This window comes from Bactrocera oleae, chromosome 4 (genome assembly GCF_042242935.1).
Source record: "Bactrocera oleae isolate idBacOlea1 chromosome 4, idBacOlea1, whole genome shotgun sequence".
Taxonomy (NCBI): Eukaryota; Metazoa; Arthropoda; class Insecta; order Diptera; family Tephritidae; genus Bactrocera; species Bactrocera oleae.
Window position 1 is genome coordinate 40,776,641 of NC_091538.1, and position 25,612 is coordinate 40,802,252.

At 37.4% G+C, this 25,612-nt stretch overlaps 1 protein-coding gene across 1 annotated transcript; it reads right to left on the reverse strand.

The window, feature by feature from the left end:
• Nucleotides 1-2,825: 2,825 nt before the first annotated feature.
• On the reverse strand, nucleotides 2,826-24,250 carry LOC106615529 (uncharacterized). The gene is made up of 11 exons (XM_014231778.3): nucleotides 22,442-24,250; nucleotides 9,344-9,603; nucleotides 8,881-9,229; nucleotides 7,498-8,748; nucleotides 6,730-6,943; nucleotides 6,229-6,610; nucleotides 5,783-6,085; nucleotides 5,261-5,716; nucleotides 5,000-5,197; nucleotides 4,107-4,942; nucleotides 2,826-4,042 (listed from the first exon to the last, which is right to left on the reverse strand). Exons 2-11 carry the CDS (start codon nucleotides 9,427-9,429, stop codon nucleotides 3,780-3,782), a joined length of 4,338 nt encoding a protein of 1,445 aa, XP_014087253.2. The 5' UTR covers nucleotides 9,430-9,603; nucleotides 22,442-24,250; the 3' UTR covers nucleotides 2,826-3,779.
• Nucleotides 24,251-25,612: the final 1,362 nt, after the last annotated feature.

Sequence of the window (25,612 nt, forward strand, 5' to 3'; positions counted from 1 at the left end):
CATGTCAGGAAATCAGTGAATTATTATATATGGAGTCAAATACTGCGCTCCAATAAAGCAAAAAGGCCAGACCAAAAAACTGACGGAACAGGGAATTCTAAGGAAAATAAAGGCAAACCCTTAATTGAAGGCTCCAAAATTGGCTGCCGAATATATTGAAGAGTCAATGCTACAGTCGGAAAGAAGCTAGGAATGAGCTATGCATAAGGAATTACACTTTGCCTGAGAGTACTTAAAAAAGGATAAAAGCTGGTGGATGACGTAATTTTCGTGAAAAAAGTAAGTTTAATCTGTTTGCCAGCGATGGCTAGGGCTATAGGACTATAGTGTGGCATAAACCGAATAAAGAGCTTCAAAATAGAAACTTTCAACCAAAAGTGTAGCACAGAGGTGGACATATAATGTTGTGGGGATGCATATCATCTAAAGGCGTTGGAAATCTAGTAGTTGCTGGTGGGATTATGTACCAGTACGCTTATAAGCAACTTTTTAGGGAAAATTTGGAAGAACCTGCCAATAAAATGAGTATTTGGGAAATATTCAAATTATTTCAGAATAGCGATCCAAAACGTAAAACCCATATTGTACGGTCATTGTTACTTTTCAATTACCCCAAAGTCATAGAAATGGTAGCTCAAATCATCTACCTTTAAGTTATCTGTCAAATCGACATTTCTTTTTGCAGAAACTGTCAATTCCTCATCGGTGTCAAATATCCCCTTGTACTCAGTTCTACTATTTTGCTTAGAATTCGAAACACAAACAGCGTTAACTACTGTCCTATATCAATAAATTGAATAAGTGAAAATATTCAGAAAATTTAGAACTTATTTATTATGTGTTTGTGAACCCTTGTAAAATTGTTCGTTTTTAAATTGTTTTGATTTGATCATTGTATAAACAGGATACTTGCATGATAATTGAAAAATAAAGCGGCAAACCCTTTCCCTAGTCCCTATATATATGTGTGTTGTGCGCTCCTAACTTATTGCAGTGAACACATATACTTGTAGTTATACATATACATATATATTTAATTTTTCTGGTCTGTTCAGCACTACGATAAATAATGGTTCCATAGCTACTACAAACGCTCGTTTACAATATCAATCATAACTTTTCCGAGTCTAAAAAAATATGAATCGTTCTCGCTTAACATTTATCTGCTATATACTCGCACTTCTAATGCACGATTGTATACATATACAAGTAGTTATATCTTCACGTATTTTTATTTTAACGCTGCCATATTTATGCATAGATAGATATAGTGTTCGTCAACTATGTGGTAAACAGCTATGTGGCAATGCTTTCAGTCCTTCAATTAAATTATTTATTGTTTTTGCTTTAATATAATCATAAATTGAGTTTTTTTAATCTATCTTATGGCTTGCAATTACGCTGGTCATATTCATATCAATATTTAGTAACAAAATTTTAATTGTAATACTTTTTCAGTGAGTTTTTTTTTTCTTACGCTGTCTTTTAGATTTTTCCTTTCGCCATGTCGTATGAGTAACCTTCAACAGCGTATGCTTGTGGCTGGGTAAGTACTCATATGTGATTAAATAAACCGTGATAAATGCTTAAGAATATTTATTTCCGTTTAATGGGAAATATTCTGATCGGCTGATGACGTCGTTTACCATAATTGTCAATTGTTCTCTCGATTCGTTCCCTGTTATTACTTATTAATATATTATTTGTTTAATAATTGCATAATTATAATAATTTTAACGTTGCTCTAAGTCAATGACATTAAATTAACGCATACACACATATGTATATGTAAGTATGTAGCTACTCTATATAGGTATGTTTACACATTGCATACATGTATATGAACATAGGTATATATTCATCGTATGTAATTACAAGTATAAATATATAGTCAGTATCAAATCTGAGCAGATTAAAAAACTCAAATCTAAAAGGTGATGCATTAAAAGGGCGGATGAGTTATTTAAATGACAGGTGATGTAAGATGTGGTTGATATGATGACTGTATGAATGACATTAGGTAAAGAGACCAAGGTAAAGAGAAAGGACCAATAATTTAGGTTATGCTATTACAAATTTGTCGGCTACAAAATTTTGCCTTTAGACAAACATTTGAAAGCTCCCGAAATGAACTAAAATTAAGTAATTAAATAAGTAATACAATTAAAAATCAGGTAGGAAAATAAATAGCATCTTAGAAGCAGGCAATATAACCTGATGAAATCCAATAAAATATTTCTATTTAACGGGTCCCCGTTAATAAATTGACAACGATATTAAATCATGAAAGCACTTGACAAGAAAAATAAACCGTTCTGCTTCGAAGAAATTTCTTTTCACAAAAAATTTAAAAAATTAATTTAGAGACTTACAAAATCAGTAAGAATGTTGAAAGAAAAACACTTTAGACATAATTTTCTCTGACAAAACTTTAGATTATAGGTTTATAGGAAGTTTTCGCTAACTTCGCTTATAAAAATTATGAGAAGTTTTTTCAATCAAAAATCTAATCTTACAAAGAGCGCTCATGGGGCGCTGGGAGTTAACCAAGGTCCAGATTGGTGCCTAGTGGAACATTGGGGACAAATTAAAACAATTACCATTTTGACAGGTAATAAAACGAATTATAGTAGCATGGTAGAAAAATAATGCACATTCGGGTGGTTTTTTTGGACCTGTGATTTTCAATGAGGCAATATTTATTACGGAGTTGGTCTTTTTGACAGCTGTTACTTGATTTGTACTCAGTTTGGTTTTCCAATTGGAATTTATTACCAAAACGAACGAACATCAAGCGCGTCGCATGTTCGGTGAATGGGCCCAAAGAAAATTTTGTTCAGTGATTAAGCTCACTTTTGGTTGAATGGGGACGTTTGTTGCATTTGGAGTGATGATAATCTATTGTATTAGTCATTGTTGCGACGCCGTCACATCCTCAAAAAGCCACTGTTTGGTGTACCCTACAGGCAGAAGCAATCTTTGGTCCATATTTCTTCAAAAATGAAGTCAGCCATAATGTTGAAATCAAAGCAGAACGCTATAGAACCATGATTTATGACTTTCTCGTGCCTGAATTGGAGAATGTGGATGTGGACGACCTGTGGTTTCAACAAGATAGCGCTACATGCCATACAGCGAACGAAGCGATTAATTTACTGAAGGAAACTTTTGGTGAGTGCTTTATCTCCCGTTGTGGGCCTGTGGTGAGGCCTACAAGAGAACTATTTTTTATGGGGCTATGTGGAGTTACTAGTCTATGCCGATAATACCGAGACGATTGACGAATTTGAAAATAATATTCGATGACTTTGCTAACATTGCCTCAATTGCTGCAAACAGTGGTCAAAATTAGGCCTCTCAGCTGGAATTTATTGAAGCCAACCGCAAAATATTATAATATGTTAATATAATATATTATAATAAAGCTAAATTCTTGGCCACAACCTTAAATAATATGCTTTTTATTTCTTCTTGGAAACCACATGTTTAAAAGAACACCCTTTATGTACCTTATAGTCAGTGTAAATTCTAATGTTACATTTTTAATTTATCGATGATGGCCAATAGCTAAATCGAGGTGTAATAATTTTGAGTTCACAAAAATTAAAAAAAAAATTAGGTCTGGAGTATTTTAAGATACTAATTTACAGAGATGGTTTTTTAAATCTTCTGGCTGGTCGGACAATATTACAAGACTGAACAAGTTCGGTAGGTTCAGGTTCAGTATTTTATGTACTATTCGTATATATGTGAGATCCAGAATTCACTCTTTTTTATCTTTAGTCCTCATTGAGTCCATTTAACTCGACGCTCTGAGACTCTAGACTGCGTTTTAGATCTGCAATTGTGCTGAGGATCATTTGCTTTTTATTGACATCATCAGAGTTGGTGACAACAAACTCGCTATCACCGATACAATGTTCTCCCACTTCTTGATGGAAATCATGACTGCTTGTGTGTGTGTTTAAACGTGGATTCGTGCTTTGACGCTCACGACGCCTCAAATTATGAATTTTTGCCAACATTGCTTGTTTTGGGATTTCTAAAATATTGATTGAAGTTAACTTCTTGCAAAATCAAAAACCTATAATTATAAAAGCACTTACCCGCCTCCAAGTCGAAACTTTTTTTGATGCGCTCAAATGTCGAGCTGCCGCTGTAAACCTTTCTCTTCAGTGGCTCGCTCTGTGGACAAGCTTGCAATATTCTAGTCTGCCAATTAGCAGCTGAACTGCCCGATTTTACCTGTAAGTTGGTCACATTGTGGTTAGACAAATCTGCTTCATCGTAGCGTGAAATTCGCGCGAACTCTGGCAAGTAATTGTGGTTTACCGCATCCACAGCGGCCGCAATTGGGGTTTTGGTCCGTTGCTCTCTATAATCGTCATTTCTTAGTTGATTTTCGTGATAATCCTTGTTTTGAAACTCGGAATCAGAGTCACTATCGAAGTTTTGACCACGACTCAAATTAGCACCAAGCTTGTATCGCGATACCGGTGATTGACTGTGGAATCGACGTTCTTGAATGGTTGTGGATTTTGTGTTCTGTGTCAATAATCGGTCATTTAGTTGTAGCTGTGGTGACTGAGGAGGTTTCGATGTTTCCACCAACTTGCGCGCCGGCACCTCTGGGGGCACATTTTGGTTGATAAAATTCGTTATGTGGGTTTTTCGTGGGCTACAGCAACTGAATCGTGGACTATTTGGTGCTGAAGCAGGTGCATGTCGCAGTAGGTCTATACGTCGATTAATAGCGGCCGCTAACTCTTGTTGTTGCTGCTTCTGTTGTTTCTCTAAATGGATAGCATCCAAAGAACGTTGTTGCGTTTGCTTAAGCTGTTCACGTCGTGTTTCTGTTTCACAGCTCTTTAACATTTCTACTCGCTTGTTAGCTAGAGGATTGACTCGTCGTGGACTTGAGACGGGTGTGTCACGTGGTATACTAAAGTGCGTGAAAAGTTAGTTGAATTTTTTCCTTGTTGTAGAGTAAAGTACTCACCTTTGCATACTGTTTTTCATGGAGACTAGTAGGGATTCAGCTTCCCGTATGAGTTGTCTGTACTTAACGTCAGCCTCCAAATCAGCTTTAAACAAAGCCCGTTCACTTTCAGCGATTGTCATAAAACGCTTAGTATCTCGTACGTCTGTAAACACCAGTGAGCTGGATCTATTTGTTAGGGGCGAAGTCTCATAAACCCTAAGTATATCATAAATTATTTAAGTCGCCTTATCTTTTGCTAATATATGGTAGTATATTTACCTATTCTTCGCTGTGATATGTCTTTGTCTGCGCAAGCACACCGGCGTACCACCTACACTGCGTGACTTTCGAGATTTATGTGGCGAATTCGGTTGTTCGTTACGATTCTCAGCACTCTTCTTGCGTGTCTTCAGAAATCGCTTACGTCGTCGCTGTGAACTGCTTACAGTAGTCTCGACTTGTTTGCTGCCCTCTTGATCATTTTTCAAACTTCGCGAACTTCTGCGCGAGGGAATGGATGCACGCTTTCCACCATGCTGGTGCATTGACTTGGAACTCTGGATGTAGTAATAACAACAGTCCAAATTGCAGTCTGAGTCTCTACGCTCGGCAACCTCCTGCATGGATGAGTTATCAATGAAGTCTATGTCGAGGAGCTCGTCGGTGTCACATTCATCCCCAGCATCCTGTCCAGTATCTAAGTCTGATGGGCAATCTGTTTGGTCGGAATCACTGCTGCAAAATGTTCAATTTATATACTCATTAACCTTGTATTACCAATTATTTTAAGCTGCTATCCACCTGAGTATATCAGTCTCCTTCTCATACACGTAACTCTCATCAAACTTTCCCATCATCTCGTTCAGCGTAGCATCATCATCACTTAATATCGGCTCCCTGTTGCTTCCAGCACGGTCGTCACTTATTACACAAACACTCGCTAGCATTGTAGCTAGAGGTTGTCCTACCTTCCTTTGCAATTGCTCTGCACGCTTGCGACGTACAGTGTTGGGTGTATAATTCCTTTGCATATTTTCCACTTCAGTCAAAGACGAAGAGCTCTCTGTCGACTCATACCCTGCAGACAACTTGTCAGCATTGTTCCTGCAAAGCAGATAAAAATTAAGCATTTTAACTGAAACCACCTTTATTCTTTTCTCCTTGCCGAGAAACTACACTCGTGTGGCATAAAGCACATTATGACGAAGTATTTGATTGCGCTTTCTGCGTTCTACTCGACCACTTACATGTCACTTGTCTGTTGGATGTGTTGCACTACCCGGCGTCCATCCGTTGTTGCATTGCTGGATCTCTTGCCAGAGGATGATGTGCTTGCGGCATCAAGTTCCCTTCGCCCATCTCCAACAACTCCACTTGTCGTCATCTTTCCTTGTTTCTGCTGGCGTAGAGGCGTGTTGACAGCCTCAGGCAATTTCGTTGAGTGTGCTGACGAAGAAACCGTCGACGTGTCAGATGTTGTTGACATCGCCGTTGGCGGCGGTTGTGTTGCTGGCGGTGGTGGCAAAAATGCTAATACATTCTGTACACTTCCCGCCGCTGGTGCATTTGCTTCCGTTGTGAGATACCACGGATTCGTACGTATGCGACAACGCTGTCTGGGGGAGGGTGCTGTACGATTGAAGAGAAAAGGAGCATTTCGAAACGTGACAATGACATTTAGATATGATATTGATCCTCGAAGTCAATGATTTTGTTTATACTTTTATAATATACTAAATAGGACTTACATTCAAAACCCTTCAAGGTGGGCAAAACAATTGTGTTACGTAACGGCAAGGGACTATGTCGTCCAACACTTTCAGGATACTGGATGGCATGAGGGGCATCCAATGGTATGAACGGTTCATGATGAGTGCCATTGTTGTTGCTGCAACCTTGGCCCATATCATACGAATCGGCACGCTTGTATAGATTTGATGCATTGGCGAATGATGTCTTTGGCTAAACAATGAAGCAAATAATATGTCAAAAATTAAATTTTTATAATATACTCGAGTGTTTATATGTAATGCTTCTGTATGTATACATATTGTTATGAAATTATCATTAACTAAGATTAAATAAGTGAGGTTTGTTCTTAAAATCATGGAATAATACTGTAATAATCCTTAACTAACGTTATAAAATATCTATTCAAAAATAAAATCAGATAAATATTTTTTCAGTTTTCTAAATGTTATGTTATTTTAGTACTAAGGGGAGAACATAGTAGATTTACTATTGTTGGAGGCATTCAGCATGTTTTCTCGACTCCCCGTTGGAGAAAACATCACAACGTAGCCTGTTAAGTTGGGGGATATATTACAAGTATTATTTACAGGACGGAGAGCAGAACCAGTGAACATTAACTAGTAAATGAACTACCAGTTAAACTTGGTAATCACTTAAACTTAGGAGAGGAGATAAATGTTCACCGATAATCGATAAACTAACCCTTAAATTTTTAATTCATTATTCTAAAACTAAATCTTCTAACTCAAAGACTTTCAACTTACCATAGGGTCTATGGGTGACATTTCTTCTATTTTATTCAGACCAAATTTGTACCGCTGCGCCTCGATGGCCAGCGAGTTTACACTCTTCGGAAAGTAGTGCGTGCCGGTACGCATATTAATATAATATTCCGGTGGAGTGTAAATGGTGCCTGGCGAAGTGCCGTCGGTGGAGTACCCAGTAGAGTAAGCACTTTCCGGCGATGAGAGACTATGTAGTGGTACTCCAGCCACACTTGCTCCTGGCTGTGTGCCGTTTAAAACATGTCCATTGCCAAAGCGACCGCCACGCAATCGTGCGCGCTGACAGTGCATGGCCGCTAAATTGTTCAAGTTACCAGATTGATGACTCGAAGAAAATTCGCCCGAGGTACTGCACATATAACCATTACCCGAACTTTGATATTGTTGTGATATATATTCAGCGCTGCCACTTCTTACATATTTCATTGGGCCATTCGCATTCAAACTGTCATTCGAGTTGCTGCAGCTCTGAATCTTCGACGGCAAGAGGCGTCCATAGCGCGTGGAAGCGTCATCCTGCGAGCGCCGATCTGCGTAGAGTGAACGCGCAGGTGTAAACGAGATGAGCTGCTCCGATTTGGGACGTTCATGTATGAGGAAAGGATTATTACTGTTGTTGTTGCTATTGTAACTAGAACTACAATGCTCAGGATGACGTAGAATAGTGCGTATCTCCTCATAGTGAACGGTATTTGGATCCTCCTCTTCGAAATGTCGCAAATCTGTGGTACTGTTATCTTGTTCCTCGGGTGTAGGGAGAGGTTTTGTAAACGTACCATTACTATTGCCATTATTGTAACTAGCTTTACTGTTGCTGTTGTTGTTTTGATTGCTACTTGAGTTCATAGAAGGCTCTTTAGAGCCAGTGGACCACGATAGCGACGAAATTGATGACGAGGAGCAATCGGCGGGATGTGGTTGTTGTTGTTGTATTGTATTCTGCGGCAGCTGTGAGTGTTGCTGCTGTTGTGGTAGTATATGGTGACTGTATGATTGTGTGCATGACCTTGCTTGCAATGAACGATCATCACTTGAATTATCCTTGCTATTTGGCACTGTATAAGGAGGTTGTTGTTGCTGTTGTTGATGTTGTTGCTGTTGATGGTGATGGTGATTTGTGTGATGCGACTGGCTGCGTACGCGATGTTGTGGCGCATATAGGAAATTGTCGGATTTCGGTGAGGTGATTGTCTCCTGGTCCGGTGACTGCCAACCGTAACGACTCTGCGTCTAATGGAGAGCAAAATGAAAAGAGAAATGAGATGAAACACAAAAAGAACGCGCCACAGACCCAAATAGTTAATCATCCTTATGGAGATTTAAGTGGGCTACTTTACATCAACATTCCCGCAGTGAACTTACATGGCCTTGAATAGGCGAAACTTCGCGCCGCCTGACCGGACTAGCAATGACACTGCCGCAGCCGCTTCCACTACCACTGCCACAACCGCCACCTCCACCATTGTGATGATTAGCACCGAATGAGGACATCGTGCCGGGCGAAACCATTATTGTCGTCATTGTCGGCGCCGCGGATGCAGACGAGTTGGCAGTGATTGATGGTGACGTGGAAGACGCGCCATTACTGCGCGCGTGATGAAGCGTAAAAATAGAGCTCGAATTTGTGCTGGAAATCTTCTTATTGCTACCACCGTGATGCTGATACGCCTCATGACTGCAGCCCGCGGCAGTGGCGGCACTGACAGTATTGCTAAAAGGAAAATGCGGGAAAAAAAGAAAAGAATAAAAGACAAATACGAGAACTGCACACAAATCCAAACTTGGAATGGATTCTGAATGTGCCAGTATTTCAATTTTATTTTACCTGTTTGTAGTTTTATTTTTGGCGCCCTTCTTACGCGGGCGCCCAATGTGGTTTTCCATCCATGAACGCAATTTCGAGCCGAACATCGTGTCCGAAAATTTAATTGTCGTTCGAGTTTTAATTTTTTTATATTTATTACTACAATAATACGCTTATGACTTATTACTTAAGTATTGACATCAACATTGCTTAATTGTATAAGTATCATTTCGGTTTTATTCCTGTATATGTTGAAAACAATGGACGGATTTCGTCAAATACTACATCAAGAAATTAAAAAAGAAAAAAAGTAAAGTTGAAATATAGTTTACTAATAGTAGATACATGTAAATGAAATAATATATGACTGTTATATCTACATACAATGGTATGGAGGAACAATCTGAATACCTAGGATATCTGGCACCAGGGTATGATAATCGTGCTAACCAGGGCAATGATTTCGACAAAGAATCATTATTAGAGTTATGTTCTAAAAAAATTTAGATGATACGTGTCTGCTGCGCGTAACAGCAAAAAAATTACTGACTACAATCAACATACTTGTAGTGTGATAGGAACCAACTACTGATAATTTGCTCCGAAAAAGTCATTGCACAGTCAACATCACATTATCCTTAGAACCAGACAAGAAACAAGAAAAAACGTTATCTACGATTGAACCGAAGCTGAAATACCCTTCACAAATACAAAGGTTACTTACTATATATCTATCACTATGATCTTAACAATTTCTGCGGAGAATACATTGTTGCCTTAAACAATAACTCGTACCTAATTTCGTGAAGATACCTTGTCGAAATTTTGCCATGCAAAGCTCTTTATTCCGATCGTTCAGTTAATATGACAGCTTTATTCTACAGTCATCTGATCTATACAATTTCTGCGGATATTGCATTATTACCTTATCTTACGTTATCTCAAAAACTAAGAGACTAGTGCGCGTATTTACAGACAAACAGACGGACAAGGCTAAATTGATTCATCTCGCCACGTTGATTATTTATATATACAAACATACTAGATTAGAAAATGTGGTATGCACCGCGACCGAAGGTCTATTGTGTTCTTATGTAGACATACACTTTATAGGGTATCCGACGTTTCGTTTTGTGTGTTACAAACATTGTAGCGAACTTAATTACCCTGTTCAGGATATAATGAGATAACATGAAAGAAATTTTATAAACGATATTTGGTATTTCGATCCAGCATAACAATTATTCCATCTCCATTTGTAAATTAGTGGAGGTCCTCTTTGCCAAGTACCTAGGCTACATAATTTGATTCACTTTACCGTCGCTTTTATTGTTAGTACTACTAAAGAACTATATATAAATAGTACCCATAAAATTTACCTGAAATTATACTTCATGCCACTAAAAATCTTAGCACGCTTTAGCACTATGGCTATATAACATGTTTCGAACATGGCATAATTCTGTTCATTATTATTGAAAAATACTCGCTTCTTAAAAACAAAATTTTAATTGATAAATAAACAGGTCATTATACCGATAACTCGTGTAAAACTGAATATATTTACTTTCCCTAACAAACTTAAAAGAAAGTGCTCATCCTACATTTATCAAATGTTTATGAAATAGATTCATGACTACAGGTATTAGTCTTCTATGCCTGACTTGTGCTTAACAGTCTTTTGTGAAACTTTGATCTTGACATCCAGTCGAACCAATAACGTTGAATTAATTGCGTATAAAACAATGGATATTATTAATCTATAAATGACATGGGTACGAACGGATCGCAGGATATTTATTAAGGCAAGGGTCGAGCCAATTCACATAACTATTGGGAATAATGATGAATTCGTGGGCAGTGATATTTTTTAAAATGTAAAAACTCCCATAAATAAATAAAAATAAAACGAGGCAAAACTCTGGAATTAAGACGAAGACACACAAATCGTATTGGCAGATATATCTCAACTCAATCAGTTTTGTTCGCTACTTCAATAAAATATTTTTCCTCACAACAAACGATTTACACACCCATTTTTATACTCTCGCAAGTTGTTGCTACAGAGTATAATAGTTTTGTTCATCTAACGGTTGTTTGTATAACCTAAAACTAATCGAGTTAGATATAGGGTCTGTCCGTCAGTCCGTCAGTCCGTCTGTCCGTCCGTCTGTGCAAACTGTAACTTGAGTAAAAATTTAGATATCTTTATAAACCTTGGTACACATGTTTCTTGGTATCGTAAGACGGTTTGTATTACAGATCGGCGTAATCGAACCACTACCACGCCTACAAAACGCCATTAATCAAAAACAAATAAATTGCCATAACTAAGCTCCACAACAAGATATTCCCTTATTTGGTATACAGGATCACAATAGGGAGGGGCATTTGCAGTTTAAATTTTTTTTTAAGTGGGCGTGGTCCCGCCCCCTAATAAGTTTAATGTGCATATCTCCTATGCCACTGAAGCTATAATAATTCACTGGAAACAAAGGTTTTTAGCATCTCTATCGACGGTATGAAAATGGGTTAAATCGGGTGACAACCCCGTCCACTTCCCATAAACTTCTAAAATCGCGATAAATCAAGCACTAAACACGTCCGCGGTCATTAAATTTATAGGAAATGCGTTCAAAATTAGGCAGTGGGCGTGGACCCACCCAAGCAACGCCCACTTTTAGGTTAAAACCCATATCTTGGGATCTGTTTAACCGATTTCAACCAGATTCAATATATGTGATTCTTCTCATATTTCTATGTTATAGTACAAAAATGCCCAAACACGCCTATTTCCCATGTATCGGGGTAAAACTTTGCGTGAATACTACGTTTAAAGTATGCCACCTTGTGACCAAACATTGCCTAAAGCGAACCAAAACTGTTCAAGCCCCTAGGTACTGAATATGTGGACGCCAGTGCCTATAGCTGACTTTTTACCGAAAATATCGGTTAACATAGAACAAGGCGGCAGGATCCACGAAGAAATCTAAAACGAGTTTACCATTTGACTTTGCGAGAGTATAAAATGTTCGGTTACATCCGAACTTAGCCCTTCCTTACTTGTTCAAATACGATTTCCTGTTCGTCCTAACTTTTAAATGAATATTGCGAATTTAAGTTATGCAATACTTCCCGACACCATCTGGATATCTCAGTAGGGTCTTTCGCAATCAATGTTCTCCATGCAAATCTCTCCGTCAAATAGTTTAACGAAATGAATTTCAATTTCTTTGAATCAGAATGCGAGCGATGGGGTAAATGTGCCTACATATGTACGTATGTGCATATACATATATGGGTATTTGGTTTAACGCCCTCACTAACTTCATTACACATACTCTTTTGCTTGAGTTTGTAACAATAACTTCCAGTTGTTCTAGTTCTGTCAACGTTTCATATCAAGTGGCCGACAAACGGAGATGAGCGTATGTATGAATATTTGCCTGTAAGGGGTCCAGTTAGACCCCCCTATTCATATGCATCAAACATACTTACATGCTTTTTGCAACACTATTTCGAACCAATAGGCGTTGAACGCGCCAAGTATTGTTCGTGTAGCAGTGTGAGGATATCCGGCATCGCTCACACACGTAATTCATAGACGGATGGCGTAAAAATTACATCTATATCTTTTTTATAGGAGCCTGTATAGGCGTTAGGGAGCTAACAAAACTTTATATTAAACAAGTAAGGAAAGACTAAGTTCGGATGTAACCGAGCATTTCATACTCTCGCAAAGTCAAACGGTACACTTGTTTGAGATTTCTTTAGTGGAAAGTGAAAGAATCAGATGGAATTTAAAATGGTGTTATATAGGAAATTGGCACCGTTGTAATCCGATTTCGTCCATTTTCTCACTATAACATAGAAATATGAGCAGAATGTTATATAGCAAGTCTGGTTTAAATCGGTTAAGCAGATCCCACGATACGGGTTTTCACTAAAAAGTGGGCGGTGCCACGCCCACTGTCTATATTTGAACGCGGTTCCTTTAAATTTAATGTCTCTGGCGTGTTTAGTGCTTGATTTATCGCGATTTTAGAAGTTTTTAACAGTACCGTAACATGGGGAGTGGGCGGGGTTGTCACTCGATTTATCCCATTTTCACAATGTCGATATTGGTGCAAAAACATTTGTTCATTTTGTTATCTTAGCTTTAGCGGGTTAGGAGATATGCACATTAAACCTATTAGGGGGCGGGGCCTTACCCACTTTTTAAAAAGATTTTAAACAGCAGATGCCTCTCCCTAATGTGATCCTGTATACCAAATAACTGTTTTGTGTCTTTTTGTGTAGTTTAGTTATTGCAATTTATTTGTTTTTTATTAATGGCGCTTTATGGGCGTGGTAGTGGTGCGATTACGTGCATCTGCGATATCAACCGTCTTACGGTACAAAGAAACATGGGTACCAAGTTTCATAAGATATCTTAATTTTTACTCAAGTTACTGCTTGCACAGGCAGACAAACGGACGGACAGACAGTCATCCGGATTTCAACTCGTCCCTTCATTCTGATCATTTATATATATGTATATATAACCCTACATCTAACTTGATTAGTTTTAGATGATATAAACAACCGTTATGTGAAGAAAACTATTATACTCAACTCAACATGTTACGAGAGTATAAAAATGTTGGAGAAAGAATTAAGCATCCATTATTCGATGAAATAATAAATACAATCATATTTAGTATTCTCTTAACTTATATTGAAAACCATAAATTTGGACTTAGTTTTATTGTTATATCTTAGTTCGCGTCAGCTAAAATTATATTAAAAACATTTTAAAATGAGATATATGTATAAGATATCAACTCAACCGATGGGACTAAATTTAATATACATATATTGAGTTGAAAGGGAAAACGTCAACCAGAGGAACGGCGATATTACTCACTAACCGACATATTTGGCATAAAACTTGTTAGAAAAACGAAAATTATTATATGTACCTACATGTACTATCAAGTACTAATAAAATATGCCCTGGGTTCCTTCATTAAGGTGCCTCACATACCATCACCAATCTATATAGAGTAAAGTCAGCCAGATGTTTAAAAAATTCTGATATTAGTTATATGAGGGCTAGGTAAAGTTTTCACCCCATTAGATCCATTTTAGGCCCAAAGATACAGCATTATTAGAAATACCGCGGAGCTTGATTCGGTTTTGACAATTTTTGGTCATAAGGTGGCACACGTCAAAGGCAATACTCGTACAAAGTTTTATCCGAGTATATTCTTTGATTTAATTGTATACTTGAATGTGAAAGAATCAGATCGAGTTTGTGTTATATGGAAAGCAGGCTTGGTGGTACGCCGATTGCTTCCATCTTCCCACTGTAAGATAAGATTATTAAAGGAATGCAATGTACCGATTCAATCAATTTTCACACTATCGTAAGAAAGGTCGAATATATTTGTCCTGTGAAAATTTCGTTGATATAGCTTTATTGGTTTGTAAGATATACACATTTAAACTTATTAGGGGGCGGAGCAAAGCCCATTTTCCAAAGATGTTGAAACCACAGATGCCCCTTCTTAATGCGATTCATTGTGCTAAATTTGAATCTACACACTCGTCTTTGCTTTTCTGCCAAGGAACATGTGTACCAAGTTTCATCAAGATATCTTAGTTATTACTCAAGTTACAGCTTGCACGGACAGATGGACGGACAGACAGTCACCCGGATTTCAGCTCGTCTCGTCATCCTGATCTTTTATACATATATGGTTTATAACCCTATATATATCTCGATTACTTTTAGATGATACAAAAAACCGTTAAGTGAACAAAATTATTATACTTTGGCAACATGTTGCAAGAATATAAATATTGCTTCAGCCCCACTACATCAGCATAATCGTAAGAGAAATTTAAGGAAATCGCAAAGAGAAATCCGATCCGAAATATCCGATGGAGTTGTTCGACTGTCCAAACGCCGGAAAGATTATAGTCTCGTTTTTATACCCTGAACAGGGTACTCGTATAATATAAAGATGTATTAAGCTTGCCAAGAAGGAAGCGTCGTCTGTCTGCGAACTATTCCCACAGTCTTTGATTATCGATCCGAAATTTTGCCTACGTCCTTTTTTCCCCAAGACGTGGGAAAAGAACCAAAACCACCGAAATCGGACCATTGGATCGATTTTCTTCTGTAGGACCTCGTATACATATAGCACATTGGAATGTAATACACACCTATCTGGGGGTTAAATTTGAAGTATACATCAGTAGTATTGCGGGTGTAAACGAACATTTCATACTCTTGTAACTTGCAAGGATCAAATCCAGGGAAACTACTTCGATTATTTAATTTTATAAATTTATAACTCAAACACTGACCGAAATATTCATATTTACATAATTATAATAACGAAAATCATAATATGTGGTTCGTGAGGGTTTTGTGTAATTTGTGGACCCAATATCACATATTTTCGGCATTAAACTCTAGTAAGTCCAATTGTATTACCCGTTTTGTATATTTTGTCAATATATCTTATATATTGACTGGTATATACGGTATAAAGCCAGCCAGAAGTTTGAAAAACTTATATTAGGTATCCTATTCCTATCTCACATTGACCCGATTTTATGTCATATATTTTTGGCATTACCACATATTACTAACAGAAAAAAATTCTCTCTGAGTTTCATTGAGGTACCTTACTTACCATCAACAATACTATTGTTGCACAGTTTCTGCGCTCGAAATGAAAAAATACTGTTTTTGATACGAAATGAATTTTTTTTATTCAATATCTCTTCAATATACTTATTCCAACGATCCTCCAATAATTCTATGCCATCCCTATAATAACTTATAAGCTCTGCGAAATACCCGTATACAGCTGAAATAGCTCCATTCGACAATAAACGCTTCTGAAGAGGTAGTAGTCGATGGGAGACAAATCTGGTGAATACGGTGGATGCTCAAGCAGTTCATACTTTAATTCCTTGAATTTTGTCATTGTTAAAAAACCCCTGTGAACAGGTCCATTGTATTGATGAAAAATTATTGTTTTGTGCTGCAAACCAGGTCTCTTCTCACGATTTATTTCATCCAGCTGATCCAAAAGGCTGCAATAATACTCGTTTGCCTAAGATATCTACGGCATTAGGATTTTCACGCTTAATCAAACTTGGATCTTCACTAACAATATATCAATGATTTCTGGTGTGGTTGCAGTTTTTGGTCATCCTTCGCTTGAGAAAAAAAAAAACTTGGAGCTAGTAGTACTATTTCTTGGTGAGAGCAGAAACTTTTCAACCAACGTGAAAAATTAAAAAAAAATAGGCCTGCCCTCTAATAGGTTTAATGTACATATATCCTAAACCAATAGAGATATAAAAACCAAATTCGCTCAGGACAAATCATTTAAGAACCGATACCAGCAGTGCAAAAATGGATGAATTCAGATTATAACCCCGCCCTGTCCCCATATAACGGTTTTGTTAAAAACTACTAAAAGTGCAATAAATCTAGAAATGAATGCGTTAGAATCATATGCGAAGTATCACAATTGGACGACAGGCGTGGCATCGTCCACATTTAGGTAAAAACTCTATATCTCGGGACGTGCTTGACGTAATATTCCTACATTAAATTGTAAAATTGGTTTAAATTCCATCTGATTCTTTCACGTTTCAGTATACAAATAAAGAAACAATCAATGTATCAGGATAATACTTTGCACGAATAGTGGCTTTAAGGTGTACCACGTTATCACCTAAAACTATCCAAATCGAACCAAAACTTTTCAAGCCCCCAGGTACCCAACATGTGGACCCTAGTTCATGTTGCGAACTTTTTTTCGAAAATATTGGTCAACTTGTGAGATATATTATAGAAATTTGAAGAGAATCCTTTTCTGAATAGTATGCCTGTTTGTCAAAAATGGGTTGAATCAGATTCATAATTCCCTTAGCCACCATATACCTAATAGAAAGATTTTCGAACGACCGGCTGACTTTAATTTTCGCTGACAGGGAGTAAAATATAGTTATAAAACTATTGTAATTTAGTCTTTGACCTATAATACAAGGTGCTATTCAAAAGTTTCAGGACTTTTATTAAAAAACGAATATTGTTTGTTAGTTTTTTGAAAAATAGTCTCCTTCCGCCTGAATACAACGTTTTGCACGTTCAAGAAGGTTATCGAATGACTTTTTTAGGTCATTTGTCGGTATAGCGTCGAGGATGGCGGTCGTCGCCTTTTGGATGGCATCAACGTCAGCATAGCGGTTTTCTTTCATGGCCAAATGTAGTTTTCCGCACAAATAAAAATCGCAGGGTGCCATATCAGGCGAATAGGGTGAATAGTTGATGATATGAATGCGATTTTTGGTCAAATTGAATGTTGAATTCTGAGGTCTTTTTCGTGTTGTTTCAAAGTGTGCGGGACAAATCGAGCACAAACCTTTCTGAGGCCCAAATTTTCTGTCAAAATACGATAAATCGACGCTGCGGATATTGATAATTCCGATTCCATATATTTAAGCGATGATTTCGGCTCTTTTTTAATGATCGCTCACGCACAATGTGTTTTTTTCGTTCACAACATCTTTAGGCCGGCCCGAACGTTCGTCGTCTTCCAAGTCCTCCCGTCCCTCTTGAAAACGTTTAAACCACTCATGAATACATCTACGGGATAGACAATCATCGGCATAAACTTGTTTAATCATTTGATGAGGTTTGGTAAAAGTTTTACCAAGTTTAAAATAAAACTTAATGTTGGCTTTTTGTTCGATGCTCATTTTCCGACCGACACTACAAATGTAATCTCACATGTAGCGCGATATCTCAGCTGTCAGCTGTTATATAAATTTTATACGGCAGCACTAAAGAATACTCAATTGAGGGATAACCATTTCAGACAGATGGCGCCACTAGAAGCCGCGTTGTTTAAAAAGTCATGGAACTTTTGATTTGTACCTTGTATAAGTTAATAAGATGAAAATTTAATTTCAATCCATTCCTTACTGGTTTTGTGACTTTATACTCGTAGATAATGAATATATAGGTAAACAATTTTTGTTCATTGAAATTAAGTAAAATAAAAAGAAAAGCAGCAAGAAAATTTGCAATTTTAAGCGAACAAACTTTGAGTTTAACGTTTATAGTATATACATATATACATATATATGCATTTATGCATGTGGTAAAAAATGTTGCAAAGGTGACTTTATCGATTTTGGGCCCTCTTCCCGTCTTCATACTCAGCGCAATACCTGTACATATGCGGCTAAAGTCAGAGAAATGGCCTAATGAATGTTCCGATTATTAACCATTTTCATACTCTTGCAACATGTTGTTACGGAGTGTAACAGTTTTGTTCACCGAACGGTTCTTTGTATCACCTAAAACTAATCGAGTTAGATATAGGGTTATATATGCATATATAAATGATCATGATGATGACACGAGTTGAATTCCGAGTGACTGTCTGCCTGTCATACGATAATGTAAAAATAGGTGAAATCGGATGATATACTCGCCCTCACCCCACATAAAGATTTTGTTAAATTAAAAGTGTGATAAATCAATAACTAAATGCGTCAGAGACATTTAATTTTACAGCCAAGATGGCACAAGAAGGCTTTATGGGATCCAGTGCCAAATTGGACGATGCGCATCGCACCGCCCATTTTTAGGTGAAATCACATATCTCGGGACCTGTTCAACCGATTTCAACCACATTCCGTACATTACATTCTTTTAATATTCCTATGTTACAGTGGGAAAATGGAGGAAATCGGACTACAACTACACCTACTTCCCATATAACATAAATTTAAATTCGATTTAACATTCCAGTATACAAATAAAGCACCATTTAATATAACGAAAGAAAACTTTGCACGAGTAGTGCTTTTCAAGTGTGCCAACTTATGACCAAAAATAATCCACATCGAACAAAAACTGTTCAAGCCCCTACGTATCGAATATGTGGACCGCAGTGCCTATAGTTGACTTTTTACCTAAGATATCGGTCAATGTGTGTGATATATAAGGATCAGAGAGGATCCTTTCCTGATAGTAGTATGTGTGTATGTAAAAATGGATTGAATCATTCAATAGTTCCCGCAGCCCCCATTTACCTAAAGACAAATTTCCGAACTTCAGGGTGACTTTATACCACAAATATCGGCCAAGTAATTTCAATGAAAATGAGAGAGCGTATTTTAACACAAACAGGGTATCTTTGTACTAAATATGGATAAAATCGGGTGAAAAGTTGACCTAGCCCCTACATAACTAATATCAGAATTTTCGAACAACCGGTTGACTTTACTCCATAGAGGATGGTGATGTATGTGACATGTTAATAGTATATGGTATAAATAGATAAATACGGATCAATACTAACCCCAACTCTCAAATACTATATATAATGAATGTGTAAGTTATATATTTAAAACAATGCTTGAAAATATGTTTTCAAGTATACTTGCGCAATGTCCAAATTAATGCGGGCTGATTGCATCCCTTTCTCTGCCTCCAATATGCCCATGACCTTAAACCGTACAGGTTGGGCAAAATGGTGAATTAGAATAGAATTGGTCTATACCTCATATTTCCTAATATTAGGTGTAGTAAAAAGAAATCCTTTATTTTTGCATGAAATTGAATGCTTTAATTATTACTTTTCGTATCCAGACTTATTCAAATGATTCCAAACGGCTTTTTGTGCAATGTTTTGGTCCTGGACAATCGTAATCGATGTTTGGACTCAATGATTTCCATTATTTGATCTTTTTTTCGATAAGAGGTCTTCCAGAGCGTGGTGCATCTTTGACATCGAAATTACCGGAACGGAATCGACGAAACCAAAATTGCGCATGATTGGCTGTTACAGTATCAGGACCATAAACGGTATTCAGCCGCCTGGCTTGCGTTTTCGCCCTTATCGAAGAATGTGTCCATCTTTGTTGCGCACTCAAACAAAACTGAATTAAGAAAACTGTCAGAAAAGCTTTTTTAGTACGAAATGTCATCTTTCTAACGCCATCCAACTGAACCCGATCGGACTTTTACAACGCGAGATACAGATAAATAACGCCATCGATTGGAAAAATAATGGATATCTTTTTATTACACCTGATATAATGAACACCGTTCCTCTGGTTAACGTTTTCCACATCAACTCATTATACCTATATTAAATTTAGTCTCTACATATATATAAATATTTTTAATATAATTTTAGCTGGCGCGAACTGAAATCTAGCAATAAGTCTAAATTTATGGTCTTCACTATAAGTCAGTCTAAAGGCAAATAGGGGTATAACATAATACCCAATATGATTTATGTTATGTATGAGTTATTAACCGAGATTTTCATGAAAAGGTGAAAGTCAATGTTATTACCAAATTCGATCTACATTTCCTCAAAAGTTTATGAGATATGAAAATTACTATATTAATACTGAAGATTACTATATTATACTTTTCCAAGAAGTTTTAAATCGCACAACTATTAAACCCACCATTAGCATCAACCCATCGTAGCCTATGTGCAATATCAATATCAATCTCTTTTCGAAACAGATTTTGCGTCGTCATTTATATCAATATTGTGTATTTCTAGGTCCAGCTTGTGCAAATATGGGTATCTTAAAAATCCCTTTTAGTACCCAGTTACCCAGTACGTCGGAGACCCTATAAAATATACATATACATATATTCGTATAAATGATTAGCATGACGAACTGAGTCTATGGTATTTAGCCATGTCCGTCTGTCTGTTTGTCCATCTGCCTGTATATACGCGATCTAGTCCCTCAGTTTATGAGATACCGTTCTAAAATTTTGTCCACGTCTTTTTCTCCCCAAGTGTTGCTCATTTAGTGTTTGACTACTATAGCATATAACTGCCATACAAACTGACCGATCAAAATCAAGTTCTTGTATGTAACCTCTGTTGTTGTAAAGGGTATTATAGCTTCGGTGCAACCGAACTTAACGTTATTTCTTGTTAGTTTCAAAATTTTAATAAAACCCATTGAAGGTAAATTTGCAAAAGAATTCCGATACTATACATTATTTTTGAATTTTTTGCCTACTTCGAACTATGCACCCAGCTATCCTTAAAGATGAATTTCTTTAAGTATTGTGTTCGTATATTTGCATACACCGACTAACTATCATCGACTTTTGGGTGGGTATTGATTACACTATTGGGGCACATTTGCAATTGTTTGCCATCATTATCCGTTGCCATTCAAATCCCGGCATAATCATCAACCAAGCAAGAGATCATTCGAGAAATGGCACTAAAACCTCATGAAATTGAAGAAATAAAACAAGAAAGACAGAATGACAGAATGAAATCTTAGAAATATGCTACGCTTACGCTTTGGTTTGGAGAGGTTTCACATTTTTATTTACTATTTGTGTAGGCGAAATTTCAAATTAATGTACGAATAGAAAAGTACAAGCTGAAGTTCACTGAAGGCGACCGAAAGGCGGTGTGGTGGGTCGGAGTGGGCGGGGGGTGCACACAAAGGGATACAATGTGAGCCTGCGAGCGTTTCATAGCGAAATTACACTAAATGTAGACAACTCTTAAAAGTTGTTGCTGTTGTTGTTATTGTTGTCATTGCTAATGTTGTAGCTGAAAAGCAGAAAAGCTGAAAAGCCTCCAGGGAGCATTTTATGCTGATAAGAGAAATTCAATGCAAGAGCTGGCATGCCATGGCAAACCACGCCGTTTGGCTATGCAGCTGCGCCCCTTTCTTAACGACCCACTAAAGGAGCGCCTGCAGTGCTACGAAAGTGTACATCGCAAAAAGCGCCGCTTGCCCCACACGCCTAACGCATGCTGGATAGTAACATAGTTACAAGAATGCTCTAGTACACTATCGCCGCATATATATGTGTTTAGGTTGTTGCATATGTATGGTATACAGACTCAGTAAAGCCTAAGCGGCAGGATACGTTGCAGAAATCCATTTGTGTGCCAATACAAATGTATATGTATATGTTTAATCGTATGTGCCCGTTGTTTTTGTGCTTGCCTTCATATTAACGTACGTTGTATTTGTGTGAATGTGTTGTTTGTTTTTGTACGATATTATGTTGTGCCGGAATGTGGCATCATTTACCTTATCCTTTGTGAATCCTGCAACTGCCGACGCAGCAGCGTCATCATCATCAACGCCGCCAGTATATCCTTCATATCCTTTGGCTTATTGTTTCAGTGAAAAAGCGGAAATGTGGGCAATAACAACAACAACAACAACAAGATAATCAAAGACAAAAACAAAAGCAACAACTTTAATAGTTGCCGTTATAGATGCTGCTTCGTCACTCCACCTGCCCCTGCTTCCCGCTGAACCTTATCGCCCGCTCGGCTTATTCGATGTGTGAAAACTTCTAAACTGTCGGTGTACTGTTTGTTTACCGTTTGACGTGCAAAAAATTTGTTCCACAATTCGGTTGTTTATTTTTGTTGTGACTGCACTAGAATTCAATTGAGAGTGCTGGAGCACTCGAACGCCAGAGAGAATGAGAGAGCGTTCAACGGTGTGTACGTGAGCCTCGAGTGCCGGCTTGTCTGTTCGGTTCAACTACGTTATTTGGTGGGGGAGGGTTACTCACGATGATTGACTGTTTGTTGGCACACACGCAGGATGCGCGCTATACCCCTGCAGCAATGAGGTGGCGAGCGGTTGCGGGTGGGTGGCTGTTTGTTGGTGGACACGTTCAAGCAAAAGTCGTTGGTTGTGGTGGTGGTGGAGGTGGAGGTGTGGACTGGCTGTGATTATGAGGGACTGCGTATGCGACAAGGGTGGGTCGTTGTTAGTACTTTGCTTTCCTTTGTTGTTGTAATTGTTTTTGGTGCTTTAATGTTGCTACTGTAGTTATTCTCATTATTATTGTTGTAATTATTTGGCTCTGTTGTTTGGTTGGCAATGATAGCGGTGGTGTAAGTTGGCTTCTTGTTGTTATTGTAGTTGTACGGAGTGAAATTTTCGTATTCTTGACAGAAATTTTCAATTCTGTCGGAATTTTCTGTACTGTATCAATTTTTCGCATTCACCTACACACTTAAGTACACACACATATGTATGTCTATCAACGCACACGTGCGCAATTCAATACAAGCACATATATAATAATTTTGAGAATTGTATACGACTTTTTGGTGAACACTTTTTTCCAAGCCACTACTTCGTGAATTGCTTTATATTTATAATACAATATTTTTGTTTTACGAACTATTGCTGCTTTTGTTGAATTTTTAGCACTATTTTAATTATTTTTTTTTCATTATTTTTGCTTTTAGTAAATTTTCTTGGCACTATTTCGCACCGATTCATATGCGTTACACCAGCTGCCTATACGCGCCCCAACTGCCGTTTCCGTTTTCAACACCAGCTAATTTGCCGTTACGTACTACACATACTTATAAACTGTAAATGGCGTCTAGCCACACGAAAAAAAATTGCATCGCTTTACTAAATATTCCAGCCGATTTCTATGTAACGGTATAGCACTTTCATATTGTTGTAATGCAATTCGCTGCCACTCATTCATGATTTTCGCACACTAATACACACTTTGCTTTCTCGCCTTTTCGTCTCGCCCGTCTTTCGCAAATAAAATGGAAATTGTTTATAAAATAAATCAATTAAAAAGCGTGAAAATATGCAAAATAGCCGCGACGATGGCCAGCCGCCAACTAGTGGTGTTGTAGCCTGACAATGGATTCGAGTTTTTTCAGTCTCAATGTATGCACCGCCCGCCTTCGTCGTCTTTCGCTGGGCGACTTTATATGTATACTTGTGTCTCTGGTTTGTGAATTGTTTGTGATGTAGTTACCTTACGTGCCGTTAACTTCAGTTAACCGGAAATGCGTCCGCAACGTTTGAGATGTACCAAGCAACTGACTCGGCGACTGTTGACATTCGCAACCCCTGCGTTGGAGCGCCAAATTTTCCTACACTTGTATGCATTCTCTCGCACGAGCACACGCACATTTTCATGAACTAAATGTGGCAATCGGGCCTACCAAAATATGGGGCGCTAAGACACGAATTTCGTGAAATTTAAGTTTTAAAATCGTTAAGGCATATATTGTACAAAAAACTTTTAAAACACCTAAAAAAGTGTACATATTTTATTTTTAGGGAGTCAGGTCTAACAGTGAGTATATGTATAAATATATTTTAAGAATTTACCAATAATACAACTCCTTTCAGTGGGTCCTCAATCATGAGTATTTTAATGCTATTAACATGATTTCAAAGCACACTTTTAGGCGCCAGCGACAATGTAAATCACCAAATAGGGGAGAGAAAAAAACGGGAAAACCGAGTCGGATCGGAAAGATTTAAAAAAATCCACTCAGTTGTTGTCTTTTGCGGCAGTTCTTGAAGAGATATCCAATATAACACTTGTTAACAGTAAGTTTAGTGCAAATCAGCTACAATAGCAACTACGGTATAAGTAAGTAAAACAAATGTGAATCCAATCAGTTTTCTTAAAATGTTAGATAAAAAATAAAGGAAAAAATTATAACTTCCGAAGACTTAGAAAATCAAACAAAAAAATATAAAAATAAAATTTTTTTATATTGATTTTATTAATTAGTAAAACCACACTGTTATATATTAATATACAAAGCAACCTTCTATAGAAATCGTCCCTGAAATCCGCTCCTGTCATTTATTTACAATTTTTCTCCTCTAAACAATGGATTCGGTTTGGCGCAAGCGCATTGTGAAGGTCTCGCTATATATGCAAGCGACCTTACTTGCATATTAAATTAAATTAGCTGTAGACGATGAGTTTGCAACGTTAACGGTGTTTTTAATAGCCAGCTTAAGGAATGCAATAAATTTTGATAATAACGGATTATTAAAAAAGTCACCGCGTAAGCAGAAAAGCAACCCCCATCCATCTATTTCTCATTAATGCACCCATTCGAAAACTAATTGAAAATCCGAGTTCAAGTGCGAATGAATTGAAATTAATTGATGTGTAGAAAATGTTATTGGAGCGGACAGATTAAAAATAGGGGGCTTCAGTTCATTACTGTTTGTTAGTGCCAATCGGAGGTGACCTAAAATACCTAAAATTTGTTTAATCCAATATTCCATTGAACTCATCTATTAAGCTTATCCAAATCATGTTCATGAAATGACGGGGAATTCTAAGTATCGGTTTAAAAAACATGTTTGAGCAAAAAAGAAAATATATCAGCATAATGGTGACTATAATTAAAAATCGTTTTATTTGATATCATAATCTCTTTATTTCAAACTAATCAT

Excerpts from the sequence above, each read along its gene's own strand:
- LOC106615529 (XM_014231778.3), bottom strand. The coding sequence starts at position 9,429 with ATGTTCGGCTCGAAATTGCGTTCATGGATGGAAAACCACATTGGGCGC. Across the intron at positions 5,717-5,782 it reads AAGGAGACTGATATACTCAG|CAGTGATTCCGACCAAACAG; the intron begins GTGGATAGCAGC and ends AACATTTTGCAG. Across the intron at positions 5,198-5,260 it reads CATATCACAGCGAAGAATAG|GGTTTATGAGACTTCGCCCC; the intron begins GTAAATATACTA and ends TGATATACTTAG.